The sequence below is a fragment of the Thunnus maccoyii genome, chromosome 23 (assembly GCF_910596095.1).
Source record: "Thunnus maccoyii chromosome 23, fThuMac1.1, whole genome shotgun sequence".
Classification (NCBI taxonomy): Eukaryota; Metazoa; Chordata; class Actinopteri; order Scombriformes; family Scombridae; genus Thunnus; species Thunnus maccoyii.
The window spans coordinates 3,428,963-3,453,211 of record NC_056555.1 but is presented as its reverse complement, the minus strand read 5'-3'; the positions used below and the strand labels follow the sequence as shown (position 1 = coordinate 3,453,211).

Genomic DNA, 24,249 nt, shown 5'->3' with positions numbered 1-24,249 from the left:
AGATTTTTAAGATTTGAAGAGTGAAGGGCAAGGAGGCCGAGGAAGAGCAGATAAAAAGAAAGCAGAGTCAAAATAAAAATGATAAATAAATAAAACATTGCTTTCCCTACCGGCTGGTCAGCTTCTGGAAGGAATGAGTGTTCATGGGAAATATAAAGCTGTTGAGAACAGCCCTGAGGACATCCTGTTTTACCAGGCCAGAGTGGGTGGTGTCAAAGGCCTGCAGCGCTTGCCACACCGGGGTCGAGTTCATACACAGCTGACAGGTAGAAGAACATACTGTTGTGCACACAATCAATCATATATTACTGTATACACAGACCTTCCCTGGCTTTGTCTTTCTCTCCCCAATAAGAAAAGGAAGTGAGTCATCTCTGGTTGCGGTTGCCATGGAGAACATCCCAGTGCGACTCTCGGATGCGTAAGAAGAGCCAGCCCCAACTCTGCCGCCTTTCCCGCAAATTAGCCATGATTAACACACTAACTCAGGAGCTGATTTTTCTGGGCAAACATTTTAATTAGAAGTGTTCCCTCTGCCGTTTGCATCCTGACGCGCCACTTAGAGCCAATTTACCCCTCCGTCTTTAAAGAGGATAATGCAGGGGAGAGGGCCAGATGGTGACATGCAAACAGAATGAATAAAACACACAAAGTCATGCAGACAAGTCTGTACCTTGTCGTAGAAGAGAGTCTGCAGCTTCCTGTGTGGAAGGACTGATGGTGCAATGCATGAGCTGGACTGAGATTCTGGTCTCTGTTTCCTCTGTTTGACTTTCTCAGGTGGTGTTGTCCGTCGACTGGATACCTCTATAAAACGCAAAATAAGTCTTTATTCTATTATTTACTTTACATACACGGCCAACATAGTTTTAGGCTAGATTTAAGCTAGATTACATAAAACATGAAATACAGAATGGATTGCTTTTTTATTTTGTATATATGGTGACCAGAGGATGAATTCTAATGAATTAAGTTACCCTGTCTTTTCATCTAGTGCCATCAGCAGGTTAAATTTTTCACTTTGCACAATAGCTCAACTTCTGCAAGATGGATTGGCACAAAATTTGGAAAACATTCAAGTTATCCTCAGGATAAATTGTAATAACGTTGGTGATCCCTTATCATCAGGTCAAATTTTCACTTTGGCCAATACCTTATGACCATAACTTTATGATTACCTTGTGAGGCAGCTGGATTCGCGAGATCACGAACCACTGGTTGTTCAGACCAGTCAGCGTCCTATGAGGATTCGCACATGATCTTGTAAATCCAGCTGCCTCACAAGGTAAGATGGTGATAGATGGTGATAGCCAGAGGGTTCATCCAATCACCTGCCAAGTATTTCTTGAAAGTGCCTTCCCTTTTCCAAACAGTTTGAAAGGATGACTTCTCAGATGGTTCTGTGTAACAAACCATCTGGTGCGTCAGGTTATGTGATGGTTTATGACCAAATACCTGCAAAACTAAAGACATTCCCATCAGTCTCAGCTATACTTTGTGTGTAGTGCTAGTTGGCAAATGTTAGCATGCTAACAGTCACAGTGACCATGGTAAACATTTCATCATACGCATGTGACATTGTCACTGTGAGCATGTTAGCATACTGATGTTAGCATTTAGCTCAAAGCACCACTGTGCCTTTAGTACAGCCTCACTGAGCCACTGGCATGACTGTAGACTCTAAGTCTTGTTTGCATCTTGGTTTGTGTTCCCTGCTGCTCCCTCTCAATCACATTGCTTAAATCCAAAGTCTAATCCACTGTATCCATACCTAGCTTAGTGCAGACTGGTGTGATGTTGAAGTTATGGCTGTTGCCAAAACCAAGTTTATCCAGGAATAGTACATAGGAAATGGTGGCCATGTTATTGGGACTGTAATGACTCCACAACCTAGAAAAAGCAAACACATGCTAGACATTTATGCTTAAAAAATACTTTTGCAGGTGAACTAATGTCAAGAAATCCATGCCGATGTCATGGCAAGATGAGAAAAGAGGTCATGCTTTATGCTTGGTTTTATCTGTTCTAAGACACAGACAGAGGGAGTGTGTGTGTGTGTGAGAGAGAGAGAGAGAGAGAGAGAAAGACAGTCCTGAGCACTAAAACCAATTAAAGCCATTGAAAATGAACCTGTCGCACACAATCCTCTAGAGCCACGTCAAAAAAGTTGAGCGGTGTTTCTGGAGTGGATTTGACTGCAGGGCCCGAAGTTTTAGAAGTCAATTAGCTCTCTCTCATCCTGAGACAAAGGCTGACCACAAAGTCAGTGCTAGTGATCTCGTCTTAGCTGACTGACGTCTTCCCGCCACTGGGAATACTGGAATAGTTGGGGGCCTGTGCTGGTTGGTTGAAAATGTGTGTGTGTGTGTGTATGCGTGCAACACATTAGTGTGTGCACGCATAGGAAAGAGGATAGGTTTGGTTTGATTATACATGTTCTATGATTGCAGATATTATAGCTGTGGAGCTCAGACACACAGTGGTATAGTGTATTTGTGTGTATTTGTGTGTGTGTGTGTGTGTGTGTGTGTGTGTGTGTGTGTGTGTGTGTGTGAGGGAGAGTGTGTACATCAATAGCACTAATAAGTGTTTACTGAAAGGGGCATAAATGATATTTGTTTCAATTTTGTCTTTGTTTTTTCATAAACTAGTTTAGGATCCACTCATCTTCTTAGAGAAGATTCAGTAAATTGATATGATGTGTCATGTGTAAGGGCGTTTTTTTTAAAATCACATTTTGAATATTTTTATATGAAGAGCCCACTCTTTTTTCCCTGTAAAACCTAAAAATATCTTTGATGCCTCATCTTGAACTTGGAGGTGGTTACATTAATTTATCCAATCAGATGTGGTTTGGGGTGACTAGTTATTCTCACCCTTTATATAAACCAAATTTGACTTGTGTGTAGCTTGCAGAGCAATATCTTAGTAGGAGGTGTGTGTTTGAACTCCCACCTCACTGAACAGTCAACTAGTTGTAATGTGTGGTATGTGTGTGTTCCTTTACATTTGATGTGCAACCTGTTGTATCAGACTGTATGTGATGCATAAACCTGTGAAACTCCTTGTCTGTCAGGTGGATGAGGTAGCTGTCCAGGATGCGGCGGAACTCGTGCTGTTGGATGTGTCCTTCTCGGTTGTAGTCAAACAGACGGAACACTCTGATCACGGTCCTCAGGTTGCCTCCGATCTGTGGGGTTCACACAGAATGATTGACAGCAACAGCAACACTACACCTCAGCAGCGCCTGCAGACTCCTGAACCCAACTGGCTCGTGAGGCTCGGCTTTCATCTCTGTGAACATGGTTATTGACACGCCTGCCTTGATCTGTGGAAGCCGGAGGCTGTTCCCCAAAGTGCTGACAACTGATAAGGATTTCACTTCATGTGAATTTCTGTAAAAGTACATTATACCTTCACAGAAACACTACAAATAATGCCAAGCAGAACTGGGCCAATACCTCCTCCAAATTAAAATTGAAAAAAGAGCCATCAAATTCTCAAATATTCCACCACAAAGCCCTGAAACACCAAGAGATGAACCAGGAAAAGAGTCCCTTCAACCAACTGGTCCTGAGACTCAGTTCCCTAACCTCTACCAACCCTACAGCGCCTCAGAACAGTCCATAAACAATCTGGTCCAACCAAATTATAACAAGACAAAAGAAAAATACATGCCTGATGAGACATTGAGGCTGAGTCTGAACTAGGTATAAACTGTGTTCACTGTGCACACAGAAAACAGTGGGGACATTCTTTCCTACACTGCGACAAATATGCAGAAATTAGAATATATTCCTCCCCAAAATTCTACACAAATATCAATTTGAAAGACAATCAGAAAGGGACAAACTCAAAAACCTGTTGAGGAGAAAAACAAAATTGCTGCATATTGGCAGCTAAACATCTGGCCTCTTGCCACAACCTGAAGGACATCCAGTGAAACGCCACCAGATTAAATACTGGTTGTTCTTTTTTGAGTTCATACTGACTGTTGTTGTTGTTTGTTTGCTTGTTGACTGATTGATTGTCATATGAGTTACAATGCCCTAGGGTTGGTGATTATATATATATAGGTGCACATTTATTATTATCATTACTATTATTATTGTTGATATTTGTTTGCTTTGACAATATAAACACTGTCTTTTCATGCCAATAAAGCTCATTAAATTGAAATTGTGAGAGCGAATTTCATGCAAAGGTTTTTGCTAGACAGATGAAATGGAGGGAAGAGAAGGTGAGGGAGGGCACTGAGGGGGATTATGGGTCAGTAAAACACAGACGTAGACGTTTACGGCTTAGAGCAGCAGCTTGAAATAGATGTGCTCCTGTGTTTCTTGACTGGAAATTTAAGAGATGTACTTAAAGGTGATCTGATCTGAAGGATACTAGACTGAAGTTGCCAAAAGATATTTTGATTTGCAAAACTTTAATTAAATCCACCTAGAATTGCATTCCTCTCTAAAGCCCTCTGAAGCAACAGATCAGAGTAGAGTATCTTGAATCCATATTGTTTCAACTGCAGTGGGGAAGGTATTGATTTGATACATAAGCCTATAATGTTAAAGGTCTGAAGTACTATTTCCATAGAGACCATTTGGAGCTTTATCTCTACTTTTGAAAATAGATTCCCAAAGTATGTCATGATCAAATTCACGTGTCAGCTTGACAGCTCATTAATTGCTGGGGTAATGAGATTTGGGGATCTAAAACCAAGGACATGGGCCAGAAAATGCTGACAAACCACTGAAATAGATCATCGTGTGACATCATCAAATCACTCAAACTAATACAAATGAGACTTATTTAATGCCTTTAAAACTAGAATCTGTTTACATGAATTAATACATTTTGCAAAATATTAAAATCTACACATAATTACATTCATATAAAACTAATTTGCAATAGCAAATCTGCAAAGATTATCTTTTTATGCATAACATATTGACAAAGCATTTATATTGAACATATAGCCAAGGCAAGCTGCTCAACACTTCTGAAAAACATTCACTGTTAAGGTTAGGTAAGGACTGTGGTCTTGGTTTGGTGTGGCTGTTTGTTTTATACTTGATTTTAAAGGACAGGTTCACATTTTTTCAAGTCTATCATAAAACAATAAACAATAGTCACATGCTTATATGTATTAAGAGTGATACTGGTCACTGTAACTGTTCCTCCCATCCATACTGGGCAAGAGCCCTTTAAAATTCTGGCTTTCTACAATGGTTTGACCTTACCGATGGTAAGGTGGTAGGTCAGGAAAAGATTGTGTTTATGGTAAAATAATCTATGGTTATGGTATGGTTAAGACTAGCTAACAGCAATTGGTTCCAGTTAGGGAAGGATTGTGTTTATGGTTAATAAGAAGGCAAATATTAACTGCAGTCTTCTGTTTCCTGCATGATAGTCTGACGTACTTCATGCCTATCCACCACCCTGACCTCTACACCCTTACTTTCTGCCTCGTTACATAAAGGGAACACTACTTCTTGCATTGGCACTGGACGTAAATCATGAGCTGCAGAACCACTCAAAATGAAGATAATTCCTACGGATACCGGGCTAGATTTAATAAAAGGTATAATATTGGCCTTCCTAATGGGAGAAACAATATATCAGTCTGACTGACTAACACAATGTGCAGTCTAGGACCAGCAGAGCACAGAGGAGATACAGGCATAAAGAGATAAGTTATATGTGTAATTTGGAACACCCTCAGTCTGTGGGCCTGGAGTCTGGGAGGCTGGATGATGAGGGTTTGGATCAGGTTAACATTGTTAGGGCTGAGTAGCAGTCAGTCAGTCTAAGCGAGCGCCTCTGCCAAGTCCAGCCCACCCCGCCTTCCAATGTCTCCGCCATGCACCAGCTCGTGCTGTAGCTCCGGGGTGCCATGCTAACCACGGAGGAACAGGAGCAGAGATACTAAATATACCCCCAGTGACTCTTGGGTAATCAGAGTCCTCTGTCGCCCAGAGAAGTCTCCGTCTAATTGCACTCTGATTAGACGAGCTGCCAAGTCTCTCAGTGAAAGGCGTGGAGGGAGCCTCCCTCATGTGCTGATACATTGACATTGTATCTATGAAGACACAAAATAGAGCAGATGGAGTAAAAGTGATTTAAAATATAGAGGCTGACCTCTAAAACGCTAAGGTTCACTACTTCCTGCAATGCAGGACTAGGTTGTTTGTATAATTCCAGATTTCTAGGTCTTTAGTTTCTCTTCTGAATCACAGAGGGGGTGTTTTTGCACAGCAGTAAAACTTTGAAAATCCCCACTTTTTGTAATCTAACAACTTCAGCTACCGTGCGAGCTTCCTTACAAGCATAACAATTAGCCCTGCTTTTACACCACCTTTCATTTTGCCAGAGTCAGGGGAAAGGGAAGAGGCGCTCCACAGCAGCCTGTGCGTTTAAAAAAAGATCAAATGAAAGTGAATTTATTAAAGACAGATATAAATATGATTCTCTCCCCCCCTCCCTCCCTCTCCAACTTAGAGGATTCTGTGCTAATTAGAAATGTGTTAAAATCACAAAGGAGGGAGAGAGGAGATCATACGGTATTAATGAACAGAGACAGAGGGATATCATCCAATCTCCATCTCTATCTCCATCTCATCTCTTCCTCCGCACACACACACACACACACACACACACAGAGACACACACACACACTCCCCCTCTCCTTTTATCTGCCTTTGTTTCCTCCTTTTCTCAATTCCCTTGCAAACTTTGTTTCCTTTCTTTCTTCCCCTTTTGTCTTTCGGCCCATGCCTCCCTCTGCCTTTTTTCTTCTACAAATTCCTTGATTATTTAGTTTTTATCTCCAATTTTTTTTCTTTTTTTTTCCCTCTCTCCACTCCCCCGTCCTTCGGTGGTGCCAGCGCTCCATTAGGCAGCTGTGTTCTGGTTGGCGTGGTTGGAGGCCTGGCGCCGTGCCGCACTCGGAGTGTCTCAGCAGCCCTCGCCCATCCGTCTGCCCGCCCAGCCCCATGGTCCTTAATTAATGAAAGCTCTGTTGTTTTTGTTTACCGGCCTGTTATATGCTAATCCAACGATCCGGTGCCTGTCCTTCCTCTGTCTGTTTGTTACCCTCTCAGCTGATTAGTATGATCTCAACAGCCATGACCCAAAGTCAGCTTTGATAGCCATCTGATCACTGTGTATCTCAGCCCCTCTCCTTCTAATGAGTCACATTTTAATACTTTAAAGGGTCAATTCACCCAAATTATAAAAGGAAAAAATGTACCTCTAGTGGTATCTAATAGGGGTGTAACAGTACACAAATTTCACAGTTCAGTATGTACCTTGGTTTTGGGGTCATGGTTTGGTACAATTTCGGTGCAGCAGGAAAAAATAAGAAAGGTAGAAAATAATATTTTGGTCCTTTACTTTGAAAAATGTGAAAATCCAACAATGGCTCATTGGCCAAAACTATTACTGGAACAGTTTAGTTGTGCTGCAGTGGAAAGAGGAAACAACTTTTCTGTTTCCTGCAAGGAGTCAGAACACCTGCTGACAGCTGTTTTATGATGATATATGGTCTAACTGTATATTAAGTGGTTGAAACTAGCTCCACCTCCAGCAGCTACAACAGTAACATGCTGCTCTAACACTGATGCTTCAGTATTAATAATCTAATGATGTCATATATAATAATATATCAGTCAGAGGGACCAAATCACTACTTTTACTGCAACACTTTTAAACTACATTTTTCTCTCTCAGAACTGGTTCTTATGATGTGCTGTCTGACTACATCAGAAATCAAATGTGTGTGTTCTGAACTGCTTCACTCGCAGGTGGAGTTAAAAGCCAGTTACAGAGAGGGGAGGGGGACGGGGAGACGCGGTATTGTTTCACTACGGAGATAACGGAGCATATTTTAATAATAGCGTTGCACTCAGTCAGTGTTATGGGTCTCTCGTTTGTCATTCTGAGTCAGTGTCAGCAACACTACAGGGTAACCAGGCTACCTTGGCTAAACGCCAGCTAGCATACATCCATGCTACAGCTAAGTGGTGCGCTGCCAAAACATTCCAGGTGGAACACACGCTCCAGAATTATTGTTCTGCAAGTCAGAGTAAGTGGATTATTAAACTATTCAGACAGTAATTGTTTGGATCATGGGGCGTATTCTTCATACATCTGCATGTACTGAAGTGTAATGTCTGTACCGTGACAGTTCGGGACAAATACACATATCATAACACCCCTAGTATCTAATCATGCAAATAGTTTTGGTTTTATTTGTCCAGGTTTGAGATATTTGAGATTTCTGCCTCCAACCCAATACAGTAGAGGTGATAGAATTTGTTTATGGTGCTCACAGCATTTAAAAATTAAATGGTGACATCTTGAGATGACTTTTGTTGTGATATGGCGCTATATAAATAAAAATTGATTGATTGATTGATTGATTGTTCAAGAAAACAAGTCCATAAGAACACACTGTCAGAAGTTTATGTAGGGACTATTTCTTTGGAAATAAGGAAGTACACTATCTCCTCAAGGAAAAGGGCAGTATAAGTCATGTTGCTCAAAAGCCTAAAAATGACCCATGTTTATGTCTCACTCAAAAGACCTCAGGTGGATGGATGAGTTGTCAATGTGTGACGAAAGAGTTCACTTCCTGTTTCCTCCCAACAGTCATCATTCCTTTCTTCTTACCATGATCATGATCTTTCCCTTACCTTGACCAAGTAGGTCCAATTTTAACCATGATAATCTTTGTTGAGTTTTTTTTTTCTTTTTTGCTTAAAACCAACCAAACGTCAGCCATAGCAGTGGCAGGTCAGAAAATGCTAATATGAACCCTTTTGTAACAGTAATTTGCAACCAATTCAGAAGGCCCTGACAAATGATCTTGTCCTGCTGCCACCAAATCGGAAAACGCTTAATAGGTTGTTGTGGCAGGCAGCTACAAATGACAAATTGTGTCATTTAGTTTGGGGGCCTTGTTGAAGAGAACAGTTCACAGTGAGGTCTGTGGATTATCCAGAGTATTCTGGAAACTGGTTCTGGAAAGACTCCGTAAAATATAGTTTTTCATTGCAGTGAGTGCCGCAAACAAAATTCCATGTACCACCACTGCATTACTTTGTAGGCAGAACTCTCAGACACAGATAACCTGGACAAATAAAAACAAAACTACTTTAATGGGACTCACTTCTTTAAAAAAAATAGCATCAGTCCTGACTGGGTTTTGATTAATGCAAAAGACCAAACAGTTGTTTTAAGGCCTAAACTTAACCAAACCTCAACCATAAAGTTGTCACATCATAAAATGTATTTATTTTTCAACTGTAATTTGATGTTACCTTGCTGATAGCAGCGTCAGATCAGAAAACACTTCCAAATTCCGTTCTAGCACAGAGTTTGGTAGGACTGAGACAGTGCTGAATTGATAAATCAAACAACAAAGTGAGTGAAATAAAACAAAATGTGTTTGTATTTGGCATTACTGGCTCTTTAAATTGGTTTTCTTAATTTAGCTGACCCATTTAAATACGGGAAAATATATTTAATGATTTGTTAAGCATGAAACCTTTGCAGCTGGGTTTAATTAGTGTAATGATTAATGACTAATGTGATGTGATTGCGCCTCCAGCCTCCCACCTCACCTGCGTGGTTTTATACTGTTTCGGTCAGTTTGATGTTGTAATAAGAACAGAAGGTAAACAGTGTCAATATTTTTAATTTAGACAACAATTTTATTCTTTTCCTGTAAAAGTAAAATGTGATTGTATACCATTAAATATGAAGAAAAAAATGTTTGATCTACATTTAACCACATCTAAAACCACTAAATAAAACTGATGAAAACAGAAACCTGCATCATAGAACATGACAGGAGGATATCCATGTTATAATAAACATGTAAGTGTAGCACTAATCCTTACATGTCATCACTGTACTCTCCAGATTTAAGTACTTGGGAAGTGCAAGTGATTCAATGCTGACATTAGTCACAGACAAAGCTGCATTCCTGTGTTTTCAGTCAGACTGTGTCGACTTGTAAACAGTGTGTAACGACAAGGCTTTAAAAGACACTCGACTCTCCTCTCTCTGTCAGCCAGAGCTCCGCCACGCGCGCTCTAACCTTTCCTGTCACTATGAATTATGGGAGGGAGACGAGCAGGGGGATAGGACGACTGTCTGAAGAGGAGGGATGAAAGAGGGTGATGGGGAGAGAGAAAAGAGACAGAGTTGGAGGGGAATGAAGGGAAACAGTCAGATCACAAGTGGGAGCGAAGGAGGGGAAACTGCTAAGTGACAGAGGGAGCATGAAGAGAGGAGGAAAGAGAGAAAAGCGGGAGGAGATCAGACAACGATCATCAGAGAGTGTAGAGATGAACTTTCTTTTGTCTGTCAATTAGAGGGCTAATTTCTCTCTGGTCGGGCTCCAGAGTGCCAGAGACAGGCAGCATTAAAGTGGAGCTCAGAGGGATAATAAGGGGCTCTGGGACTAGTCTGCTGCTGTCGCTCCCATCCAAACATTGGTATTATACAGGCACTACATAACTCGAACAACATGGAGGGTCTACAAGAGGGGTTCCCAGAAATACTCATGCTGTGGTTCCTGGAATAAATGCAGATTAGACCACAGACCCCCATTTGATGAAGATTTACTCCAGGGAATCCCCACATGGGAAGAGTCCTGCTGTTGTGTTGGTTTATTCGCTAACTGTAAGAGTGACAACCATTAGGAAAACCATTTTTCTTTGCCAAAAATATATTTATTTTTGGATGCAGACACTATGGACAACCCATAAGGACCTAATCAGGCCCCCAGACAGGAGTATACTTTATCCTGATAGGATATATTTACCTCAAGGAGATCCTGTCATTGTTATTTTTGCTATTTTAGGAATTCTGCTTGAACCACAGGTTCCGATTCAGTGGTGATGAACGCCCAATGGGAAATCATAAAGTGGAGTGACCATTTCGGGAATATGTCATATAAAGATAAATACAGGGATGGATAAGACTGTCCTCCCAAGAAAAAGGACAGGATCAGTCGTGTAAGCAAGCGCCCCCCAAACAACATATGTTAACATTCAAGTGACAGAATCTCGCTAGCGGCTGGAGTAATTATGACGGAAGCAAAGGAGGAAATAAAGTGACGTTACTACTTAGCGGCGAGGTCGGCATAGGGAGGAGGTCGGGGTGGAAGGACGGTTCATCAAAACATCGACAGCTGTTAACTTCCTACTCCCTAACCTTAACCATTGGGTTGTTGTTGTAACCATGACGAAGAAGGTGCCCTAACCTTAAGGAAGTAGTCATTTTAGCCCACACCACAATGTTTCCCTAAACCTAACCAAACCTTAACTATAGTGTCATCAGTTATTTGTAATGGTTTTGGAAGGCACAATCAAAAAATCATGCTGCTGATAACTGCCATGTCATATTAGAAAATGCGTTTTATTCTGTGGACATATTCTGTGGACTAAACCTCTGTCCATTCCTATATTTAACCATTTTGTTGTTGTGGTTTCATACAATGTAAAGGATCATCATTTTGCATCTCCTTGTGAACTGGAAAGACAACAGATCACCTATATGCAGCCTGACACTTGGCCGGAACTTGAGAAAGTGCTCATGAATCGCTTTTGTGACACTGCACCCCATTTTATCAGTGTCACATGTTTAGAGGTCCGTTTAAGTTGTTGAATGTATTATTGTTAAATGTGCATGAACTGAATATCAGATTGTAACTCAGTACCACAACAACAAGTAATTTAAAAAAAAAAAAAAAAAAAGATCAAGACACAGATGGAGTTAATAAACAGTTGAACATCCTTCATTCAACCCTGGATGGCTACTTCAGTGAAAGTGTATGTGTGTGTGTGTGTGTGTGTGTGTGTGTGTGTGTGTGTGTGTGTGTGTGGTGGGGGGGGGTTGCAGGGATCTTAATTGAATATTGATAAGTGAGGCAAGCTCATGGGGTAAACAGCTGTGACTGGTACTTCATCATATGTGTGTGAGCATCACTCATTATCAGGACCAGCTGCTCCTCAGAGACGAGTCATCAGACAGTGACCGCACGCACATACACATACACACACATACACACACATACACACACACACACACACGCACTTATTACAGTAATTGACAAACAATTTTCACAGAGATCAAAGTCACCAAAACTGAACACTGAAGAGAAGGATTCCCAGTCGCTTCATTGTTCATTCAGCGAACAGATTACAGAATATTTTATTTGTTCATCACAACTTTCTCTAACAGGAGAGAGTCACGATGGTGACCATTAACAGCAGTCCTCCTGCTCTACTTTGTGTGACCTCTTGAAGCCACTGTTTGACACCTCTGGCCATTAGAACCAATGAGCCTCTAAGTCTGCTGGTTTTGAACTTAATCTCATTGCTGCAGACATAAAAGGTGCCCTGTAGACTTCTTTCTAGTATCACTATGGAGCCAGACAGTCTCCTGATGTTACATACAGAACATTTAACATCTGAGACATTATTGCTGCCCCTTGCAATTTCTGCAATTTGCTCATTATCAACCAATCTACTGGTAAATCCTATTGTCTATCAAATACGTTGATAAATGATAAACCAGCTATACAACTTTATTAAACCAACATCCAAAACCTGAAGGTATTCAATTTTCAATTATGTCGTGCAAAAGAAAAGCAGCAAAATCCACATAAGAACCAGTGATGGTGGTATTTCATGTTTGGCATTTTACACATTACAGAGTGAACAAATGCACAGGGAATAGTTAAAGGATCAGCATTTTCTTGCTGTGACCTAAACTTCAGATGAATGATTTTTTTTAAAGGTGGCCTTGTTAATCTGAATTTATGCTTGACGCAAGGGGTTCAGTTTTTATTTATGGTTCATGGTCAGATTTCTCCCATCGATGGCATCACCTCAACACTAGACATTTAGTTACTTTTTGAGGCAGCGCACATTATCTACAGCAGAGCTACAGCAACTATAAACTCAGCTGTAAGAACCTTGTTTACAAGGCAGTTAGACTGAAAACAGCACTGTGCTAAAAGAACACATGGGGCTTTGTTGGTGGGGTTGTGCTGCTTTAGTTACCAGAGGGATAATAAAAATACAATTCAGGAAGGCCGGTTTGAGTAATAGATCCATGAGCTGAGACACCAAACACTACACAGCACAGTTTATAATACTGTAAGATAGGATTTTACAACGCAAGTTATTACAACAACACACATTTTATCCTCCATTGCAATTATAGTGAGGTAAACACTTGAATGACCCTGTTGACATTACAAAGTGTAACAATGGCCAACACAATTCCAGGTCTAACTGTCCCCATGCAAAAATAAAAATCTTGTGAAGCAGTGCTCAGTTTTTATGCACCACATATTTGGGACAAAATCCCAGACAACTTGAGATGAGTTCCAACTCTTTTAAATCAAGGGTTTCTGTTGCCTTTTGTTAAATTTAATTTGGGACTATTCATTTATATCTCTCAGTGCAATTTAACTTTTTATTCTTCTGTTTATTATGTTTTATTTTAACTCGGCTTATTTTGATCTTCTATTTTATTTCACTCCTTTTAAATCCTATTTATGTGTTTTTTTGTATCTTGTATTAATGCATTTTTATGCAATTTAAATTGCCTTGCTGTTGAAAGGATGCAATAAACTCACACATTTTCCATCAGTATATAAAAATACCCTAACAAGCTTGATTTCTCTCTCACTACAGGTTACTGTGACACTGTCCTGTTTTGTTTTATAGCCCTGGCGGTAGACTTTTATTTTTTGATACAAGTTAAACGGTTCACAAGTAGCAAAAAAAGCAAATGCTCAGAAAGAATGGTATGATCTAGAAAGAGGAGGATATTGGTGCACTAGAAATAAATGTATTGTGTCGACTGAAGGATGTGGGCTGTGAGAGAATACAGCCCACACATAAACATACAGTTCAGCACACACGTACACATGTACGTCTGTCGTTGGGATAAGGACAGCCCTGATCACCCTCGGGCCTTCATTTATCCACAGATAGGATTTGGTACATTTCCTACGTTTCACAACAACATCAACAGCCCCGGTTTAACATGTGGAACACAAGCAGCACAAATCCAGAGTGAATTCTGTCATGCTTCCTACGGAGAGCCTGAATTCTGCCAGAGCTGGTCACACAAACACAGCTGCCTCCATATGAATCACATACACGCACACACACATATACACACACACACACACACTCTGAGGATGCTGTGTGAGTCATGTTTACTGTGACTTTGCAGCATTAATGGATGTTAAAGCAAGAAACTCGTGGATGTTCTCACTTTGTTCTACGTCATCGCTCTGTTTTCTGAAAGAACTGTACACCGAGATGACAATATCAGTTAGGCACACATTTTTTGGTCATTTATAAGTTCCTCTGTAGATAACACTCACTGTCTGCACTGCTAATAACACTAAAAAGAGCTGTGTCCCAATTCCATATTACACACTAATTGCAAGTAGGCTGCGGGTATGTTGTGTGTTCATACTGGAGAAGCTACAAGATGAAGTATAGTCAAAGCAGTGAGTGTGCATTATGCTGCCAAGGTACACTGTTATTCCATAATGCAATTCACAAAGGAAGTGGAGGAGCTATTCACTGCCAAACGTGAACACAAATTGCAGATGGTGGTGACAGGTAGATCTTGTAAAACTGAAATAAGCACAAGTATACAGCTGCAAAGATACATGTGTACAGTTGTAAAGTGCATTGATTTCTAGTATATTTATAATTAGAATAGGACTGTACTGGATACAATTAGTATGTACTAATGCCATGGTCACACTGGACAGGGGCACAGCAAAGTTCATCCGACTGCTCTAAAGAAATAGGTGTGCAAGACGCTTGGTGATGTAGAGGCAAATCGCAGGGCTAGACGTTAGACTACTGTAGCTAGCAAGCTAACCTCTAAAACATAGCCAGCGGGAATATGCTAGCGGAAAGTCAGTCAAAATAGCTTTAGAGGCAAGCTAGCTTGCTGTCTGACAGTTAGTCTGTGTTAACTCCCTTTGTTTTTTAGCACTCAAGCTCTTCATTCCCTCATAAGGAGCCAATGTCATGACGCAGGGTTTCCGCCAGAAAAGTTGTTAGGCCCAGCAGGGGCGGAGAGTTTAATCTGTAAAATACTAAGTGTGTGTTATCAATACTAAGTTGGACAACAGATGATACCATTATAGACTGAAAGTGTCTGCTCAGTGACTGTCTGCAGCTGCTCTCATGTCTCCCTGGGTCTTGGTGCTTGTTTTCAGCAGAAACAAGCAAGACACAGGAACTTGGCTTGGGTCTTGAGGAGTTGTAGCATTTATTCACTGACAAATAGCCTCAACTGTACACACACTGCACTGTTCACAGATACACTGCTAACTCCATGCTCTCTGCTCCAGTTGCTGCAGCCTCACCGTCACACACATGATCTCTCCCTCTCTCGACCACACATTAGCTACATACTGAGCTACTCCTTAAAGGAGCTACGCTACAATTTAGAAAACATCTGAACATACATTTTTAAAACAACTCCCGAATGCTTCGGCCCAGTGGGCCGCTGGGCTTGAATTACACTGGCCGAAACCCTGCATCCAGGTTAGCCTTTGTTTCACTAGCATCTGTAATTCAATCCAATCTCTCGTTCAGCTTTTCTTTCATCGGTCTTAATGAAAAAATGAAGTGTGTTCCTGAGGTTTAGTTTCCATATTCTAAGACAAATCAGCATCCACAGCATCAACAAAGCTAACAACAAGAACTTAGCGTACAAAAAACTACAGCTCCCATGAAAATTCACAAACGCAGCAGTGTGAGTTACATCATTGTGGCTTGGTTTAGTTGTAATTTCTGCTGTCTAAAATGCATACAGTGTTCAGTTATTAAAGAAAAGTCTTAACTAACTAACCACAACCCCTCAACTCGCCCACAGCCTCAGTGCATCTGTCAAGCAGTCGTTCAACCCGTGATGGTCTAGGGCTTACGGGAAATGTTTGCTAATGGCTGTGAAAAAAAATGAAATATTGAAGATATCTTTTTTTTATTATTATTATCGTCCTTGTCTAAACTGAACCCAACTACGGTACTCTGTTAGGAAACGCATACACATAATCCTCATAAAACAAGTTGATTTTTAAAAATATTTTGGTATTTGTATTGTTTACATCTGTGCTTGCTAGCTAGCAGTCTTCTTCATCCCTGACCTTTTGCTGGAACCTTGCTATGTTTCTTGGTGTGCTTCTGCCACCATGTGCTGAGCAATGGAATACATGAGCATGACAGCACAGCACAAGTCACAAATAAAACAGGCAAACTAGTATTTATGTCTTTTCATATTGTCATGTGATTTTTCTATATTTTATTAATGCATTTTTATGTGTTATGCAAGGCACTTTGAATTGCTTTGTTACCTTTTTCAAGGTAATAAGGTTGGTTTGTTTCTCACTGTAAGTTACTGTGACACATTCCTGTCTTGTTTTATAGTACAGGCTGTAGACTGGTTGACTGTAATGTTGTATTTTTTATTAGAAATCAAACTTGTTAGCAAGTGGAGAGAGCAGGGAGCATGTGGGGACTGCTCCTCAAACCATTTCTCCATAGTACCACTAGTGGGCAAAAACTCCACAGGGTATGTCTCATATAAACAGTTATTTTGCCAATCATTGATGCTGAAGATGTAATTCAACTGAAGCTTAATGCCAACAGACTCACTATGAAAGAATGCACCTGACTGCGACTAGAGCACAAATCCAGTCAAACATTTAGGAGGGAGACAGAGAATACACACCTTATCTTTGAGATGCTTCTGCATCTCAGACAGGGACATGGAAGTGTTCTGTGGACCACGTCTGAGAGAAACAGACAGACAGACAGATAAGAGTTTAAGCATATTCAGCCGCTGCTACCAAACGCATAAAAATGCAAATGCAGCATGGCATTTCTTTGTTTAGCAGAAATCTAATCCAGAGGAGTGTGTGTACCTCACGCTGAGGCTGCTGCAGGCTCTGTGGGCCGTGGGAGCTCGGCTAAACCTCCTCAGAAACTGCATGTAGTCCACTGTCGCACCGCTCCTCTCACACAGCTACAACAGCCACAAACAAAAAGACATGTAAACAAGTTGAGCCGCACACAGAAAACACGACTGCAAGATTGATGATGATAAAAAAGCCAGAAGAGGATGAAGATGATGGTGTTAAAGGAAACACTACTCCACATCCAACATAATCCTGCACTCAAACCCACTCCAAACTTTTCAAACATTCCAGTATTGGCGTTTGTGATAATGGCACATGTAATGGCGTCCCCGTGGAGACGGGAAGAGCATCGTGGTGATGTGGCTGGCTGGCGTCAGGTGGGTTGAGCAGTAATTTTCAGGACGAAGCTGTTGGGGGAATACACTAGGTGCTGTTCTCTGCAACTGGGCACACCTAGGGAATGCGGTTGCATGCTTTTATTCTGACCTTGTGCTTTTTTTACACACACACATATGCATGGACACACACATTTAATGGCAAACTTGTAAAGAGTTGGCACAAACCCAAACACTCAAAATCGAAAAACTATTTTGCGCACACAAATACACACATACATTATTCAATCAAGCAGACAAATACTTGGCACACACACTCACAAGCACACACGTATACCTATTTTGGTGGCTCATAATCAAAGTACAGTCCCTGTTGCCCTGCCCTACATCCTTCCATTGTGTAATCCGGTGCAGCATTCCCAGTGGAGCTCCTGGCATTGAATCTTATTATAGACACCACACCGTCCAATTATCACTGCTATCAGCAGCCACGGAGTACAGCCCCCCCCCCTCCCTCGGGGGATGCGGGGAGGGAGGCTCTCCATGCTCTATATACCTATGACAGCGCGGTTACACCTGCAGTTTGAAGGTGAGACGGAGGTCAATAGCTGATGGTGGAGGGCAGGGGCCATAACATATGTCGAGATGATGGAAAAATATCAGTACTTCATTATCTTTAATTGTTTTCATTGTGCTTTTTCTTTCTCCAGAAAGAAGCAACAAAGCATTAATCATGATTATTCATGTAGACTAGAGGATATCTCCTTAAAATAATGTCCTCTTAAGTTAAAAAAAATATTAACTGTGGTGAAACCTACTGCCACGTCATTTAAAAATTCTTATCATAGAAACAAAGTTATTATTGTGCAAAATGCTTACTGATACTTAGAAAAAGAATTTTACTTATCAGTTTGTTTGTATTATCAATAAATACCAAGAAATTGATAAAGGGTCCACATCCTGTTTGATTTAGTGTTTCGTTTGCTGAACAGCAGCCACTGTGGCTGCAAGAATCTATTGGCTCAAACTGCAGCATTACAATCTGATTTGATTCCAGAGAAAATCAAACACTTAATATGTCTGGTTTTAATTTTATATTTGCTTATTGTCAAGTCTCATGAAAAGACCCAAACCAACTATGTGTTAGTCTGTTTCTCAATACTTCTTGACTACCCCACTCATGTTAGCTAAGTTAGCCAGCTGTTGGCAGTGGCTTCATATTTACTGCAAGAAAACAAATTAGCTTATTTTCCAAAACATCAAACTTTGTCCTTACATAGAATAATCTGATCATATCTCTGCCTTCTACTAGCGAGGAATGAGAGGGCATCCTGATGAAGTGGCCTCGGACACCGGTAACAAACAACAGTTAGTTACCTTAGCGTTAGCTAAAGTGAGTAATGTGGGACTTTGAGGCTCTAACTTGGCTCTGCCATATCAGCTTTATGACTATGGAAGGACTGATGAGTCTCCGAGCTTTTCAGATTGTTCATTGCTTCACTGTCAGTAAATCAATAAAGTAGCTAAATATGCTACCCTACGTTATCCAAGCCCACCTCCTCAGGTTGTCCTCTCATCCCTCAGTAGTAGAAGGTAGAGTTATGATCACATGATCCTGTTTAAAGTGTGACAGGTTGTGTTCCCACATCATATTTTTCCCCAAACTCTATGAGAAAAGGGACAGAGATGCTGGTTCAGTGAAAGGAATAACCAGACAGTTCACGCCATATATCACGCAAGGTATCAACAGTAATATCCTAAAACAGCTGAGCACTGTAGTTTTCAACAAACATTACTCAAACAGGAGAATTTGTGCATTTGTTACAGACTATTTTCTGTGGCGGATTGATCCACATTTGGTGTTTTGGTGTTCTAGTGAGTATTTCAAGCTGCAGGACAGTGTGTGTGGGGTTGAGTCAATATAAAATACATGGTGTGTGTTGGTGATAATGAAGGAACATGTCATCCAGTGCAACAGTGTGGCTCATTGACATGTTTTTAATAGTTGTCAGACAAGAATATCACCAGACTTATCCTTGATGGTTATCAGGAGGAAAAATAATTAGATCAGGACATCCCCACTTTTAACTGAGCCCTGTCATTTTCAACAAGATAGACACCTTGGGCCCTTGAGTCCTGAGCCTGGTGCTCCTGTCTGGAAATCCATCCTTACAAACCATTTCATTAATTTAAGAGATTTAGTAATTAGCCCCAAATTGCAAGATCACTTTCATTTCATTTAACCTAATCAGCCTGTGGCTCTGAATAGGTGAGAGATTTGAATCATAAATCCTCACACGCTACAAGATAACATGATTACATGTGAGGACACTCTCTGCTATTTTTTTTGGGGGGGGTGAGTGCAGATTTTCCATGATCTTGAAAATCAGTCGCCATGGCCAAATCTGGATTCAAATTGCGGGAAATGTTTCCAGATAGGAATGTAGGATGCTGCAATATATACAAGGATTCCAAATCCATTCTAATCACACTGAATAAACACAGGAAAAAAGACATCCAGCAAAGGGGAGGATGATGCAGTGGACTTTCTCTCTTGTTGTCTGAATGAGTCTGTCTGTCTGTATCACCGGCTCCCTATTAATCATCTGATTTGTCAGCTGTGATTGTGATGATCTTTTTTCCGTCTGCCCCCTCTCCCCCTCAATTATTCAAGTAACTTCTCCTTTTACAGATACAGCTACCAGAGCACATTTAATAATTGATCGACATTTAACAAAAAGAGATCTCGATCTCTTCTTTTGAAAACGTGGCATGGATGAGACCAGATAGATAAATAATCAACAGAAGAAAAGAAAAGAAGAAGTGGGGGGGTGGGGTTGTCAGGCTGCTGGTGGCATCTCGCTCCCTCAAGCACAAAGCGACTTCCACATCAAAATGTCACCAGAACAACAGCTGCTACTCCAGTGATAGTCTTTTAAAGTAAACTTTCAACAACTCTCCAGAAAGCACACACACACACACATACACACTTACCCGCACAGTGCCTTTAATGAATAAGACTGAGTGGGAGGGGTGGGAAGGGGATGCAGGGAAGTGGGGTTGTGTTCGGGGGGTGGAAGACACAAAGTGCTGATATTATGGGAGGAAATCTGTGTGGGAAAGACAGGCAGTCAAACTGTCAGACGTGAGCGCTGAGATGGAACAAAGAGGAACAGTGGAGACGATTACAGTGGTGTAGTGGAGTGACAGAGGCGTTGTGAAGATGAAGGGAGAGGGGGAATTACGCCGCCGCCGCCACGCACGGACGCCAAATACACAACACGCACGCCCGACTGATCAATTCCAGAGTGGAGAAGCATCCTGGTGCATGGCCTTAACACTCTCATTAGGCTTCATGGATGCAGGGTGATGACTTAAAAACTCCACTTCCTACATCACCCACCAATATTACTGCTGCTGCTTTCATAGCCCATAGGCTTTTTCTTTTATTTATTCCTTCATTTTTGGTAAACATCTGCAAGCTGCTGAGGAATGTATGAAATAAAACATAGCAAAGAATAACTGGGCTGGATCAGAGGAGAAACTAATGCCAGCCAACGCAACAGAAGTGCAAACAAATAACGTCTGCTTTAACAGCTGCCAGATTCACTTCTCCTCTGACCAGTCTCCACGGCCACAGAGCATCATTTGTCATTGTCAGCTGCCTGAAAGGGATTAAAAAGAATATTCTACTGCCATCTTCTGGATGATACCTCTCATAACAATAATGAGGCAGAATTATCCTCAATCTTGGCAAAAGATCTGTACATATTGAAAGTAGTTAATCATGTAAAAATGTACAGCATTGGAAAATTCACAAAACAGTCAGTTGATGGAGAGACTTTATATGTATTTTAACTATTATGACTTCATTAGCATAGACAGACCAGGCCTTTGCACATTTGTTACACACATGGGATGAGTGCTGTTGCTTAGGGACAATGTTTTAATGTTGGGCATTGTATGTACCAAAATCTTTAAAACATAGATCTTTCAGCAACTCATCATGCAGACGCCTACAGAAAATCTGTTGTTGTACCTGCTTTACACTGTAGACAAGTGGGTTGAGACCACACCATTTGTCCCATGTACACTTTTATGCATTTCTTACAAGCAGCAGCTACCACGGCTTGAGGCTGACGCCAATGCAGAAGTACCTTTAGGCGCAATTCCACCAATGACCACTAAATGCTCCAACTGACTCCCATTCAAAAAGCCCCCACTCCTCTTTAAAAATACTAAGTCAATCATTTTTTTCAATAAGTCATTATCACTAAATCACTGTTAGTGGTCGTCATTTTGAAAATCATTGCTCAGTTAATAAGAGTTGAAGACTTATAGTAGTTTCGATGTCTGCTGTGTGGACGTTGATTGACAGCTGTCACTGACAGTTGGCTCATCTGCTGCTATTGATGTTACGATACTGAGACTCCGAAGCATGTGTTGAGTGACACACGAGACTTTCCCCTGATGCTTCATACCAAGGCTTGTATCATTTTCAGAGATTTTCAGATCATGTGTCCAATGACTAAGGAGACCTTGGTTTTAGCAAACACACATGATGTTTCTGTTTGAAATTCGATTGGTGATATAAGGACCGCGAAACCTGAACGTTTCGTGGGTGTACATCCCATGGAGTGTAGTCGGTTGGTTTGTGGAAAGTACAGAGAGTTTGACAGTTTGATAAATTTAAATATTGAGTAGTTTTTGAAGGTTTTTGAATTGTGTTCAATTTCTAAATAAAAATCAATAAAAGCTTCACCTTTCCACTTTGTTACACAAGCGCTCTCAATCCCCAGTCGCATAAGCACTTCCCCAAATGAACTCCTCTTTATTTCAATCTCCTGTTTTACCTCAAACCCACAACATAGACACTCAAATGACACCTTTCTTTCTTTCTCTCTTTCTGATGTGAGAATCTCATTGGATATAGCAGTAGCACAAAGTGCAGCAACATGACAGTAATAGCAGCGGTACATGATCATTTATAATTTGGCTGTTCTTAATTATTTTTACCAGTAGGTGTCACCAGTAAACACTGTGTTAAATGAGGCTTCGAGGGGAGAATCTTTTGGTGATAAAACTGGCTGCGAGGCTTGCACTCGCACCGAGTCAGACTATTGTCACAATATTTCACTAAGTTTAATGTTACTTGATCATGATACCTGCCCTGTTAGCACAATTTAGCTAAAGTAGCTAACGTTAGCCCCGGTGTGCAGCGCTCAGTGTTTGCTTCATTCCAAGGTAGGAGGCTGTGTTTCCAGAGCATGAAATTTGGGAGGTCCTGGTTCCAAACATAAGCTGCAAGTCTGGGCTTCAAACCAGCTCCAATGCAAACCAACAGGTGACATCACACCTTACTACATCCATCTTAATGATTTCTTACCATGCTTGTCATCTTTATCTGTAGCTTTGCTAACACCTACTATCCCTGGTTTGTTTGTGTTCAGCATTATGTTTTGTTACATCAACAATATCTGATTAATTATGTAATAATAATAAAAACAACATTTTAAAAGTTGTTTGCTTGTCATCTTGTGGACAGACCTGACAAAGGATGAATGCAGGCTTTTTATAAATCAGAATCATGATGTAGTTATTTCGGCATCCTTTTGATCTGTTTATTGCATTTACATCACAGCAGAATCTAAGTTTATTTACACTCAAAGCAGCCATTCTGAATAGGGCTGTTTAGACAGGATGAGAAGGCTGCTGTGGTGCTTGATCCTTGTGAAATTTTTGACTCGATTCGATTTTATTAAGATCCCAGGGAACTGAGTTAACTTGTGGAAAATGAGTATGATATGGACTCTTAATATCTAGTTTTCTTCAGTTAAATGTTAGGTTTTCTGTGTTCTGACTTTCCATACTCACCATGCTTTCCAAAGAAAGAAAAAGGAGTGGCAGTCAAACACTTACATCATGATAGATGTCATGGGTAAAACCAAATACGTGGGATTGTGTTGAGTTGAATGTTATGTAAATTAATACTTGTTTGATTTGTACGTAGTTTTCTTGGCATATTGTTTGTATAGATAATGTTTACTGATACAAGGAACATTGTCAGTTACTTGTTGTAGGTGTGTGAGATGAAGACACCCTGAGAGAAATATGCTTCTGTCTGACTGACTTTGCACTAGATTGGAGCTCTTATTTAAAGGGGCAATTTTTGTTAGGAGGGAAAATAAAGTCAGTGTAGCTGTGTGCATGTGAGCATAACTGAAGTTAGCTTTCCTCCATTAAGTTTGATTTATGGTGTTTGTTGTTTTTCTTTTAATTTTTCTTCGGAGTTGCATATCTTCATTTGGTTGCACGGTGTAATCACTCTTTTTGTTTTTTTAGTAATTCAACAACTCTAAGGCCCAATTTACACCTGCTATTAACCAGTGATCTGTATCTGGATACACTATCTGGACAATGACGTCCAATCAATGGGTCTTTGCATTTAGACCTGGTGTTAAAATGCGTTCTCGTTTTCTCAGCTGTGCCTGCTTTGTGATCGGATCTCAATATGCAAATTAGCTAAGCAGAGCTGGTGGACTTTTCAACAAACATGGCGAGCCCCAAGTCAAGGACACTGCTGCCACTAACTACAAGCAGACGTCATTCACTTTTTTACGAAGGAAGACCACTATTTGTAGTTTCTTTACGGGGCTTGCTTTAGCTGGCAGGAAGAGGCCTTTCAGCCTGCTGGGATGATTTTTTTCTAATGAATGTGGTTACACTGTACAGGTTGCATTTACACCTGGCTGAGATCTGATCACAATGCGATGCATTGTAATCAGAATGCTCTAACATGTTTCCTCTTGTCCAGATAACATATCCAGATACAGCTGACATTTTAATGCCAGGTGTAAATGGGGTATGAGTCTGCCTCCTACCGCCTTCTTTAAAACTTCGGTCAGGCTCCAAGTGAAATTAACTCAAGCTTCTAAGATG

At 40.8% G+C, this 24,249-nt stretch overlaps 1 protein-coding gene across 6 annotated transcripts in view; it reads right to left on the bottom strand.

Annotated features, from left to right (window-relative positions):
• efcab6 (EF-hand calcium binding domain 6) overlaps positions 1-24,249 on the bottom strand; it is a 70,545-nt gene that overhangs the window by 39,002 nt on the left and 7,294 nt on the right. For all 6 annotated transcript variants that reach the window (XM_042402842.1, XM_042402844.1, XM_042402847.1 and 3 more), the window contains 6 exons: positions 16,982-17,082; positions 16,789-16,849; positions 3,054-3,190; positions 1,772-1,890; positions 674-807; positions 111-259 (listed from right to left, as the gene is read on the bottom strand). In XM_042402842.1, the coding sequence (XP_042258776.1) occupies positions 111-259; positions 674-807; positions 1,772-1,890; positions 3,054-3,190; positions 16,789-16,849; positions 16,982-17,082 (701 nt within the window). The remainder of the gene's footprint in view (positions 1-110; positions 260-673; positions 808-1,771; positions 1,891-3,053; positions 3,191-16,788; positions 16,850-16,981; positions 17,083-24,249) is intronic.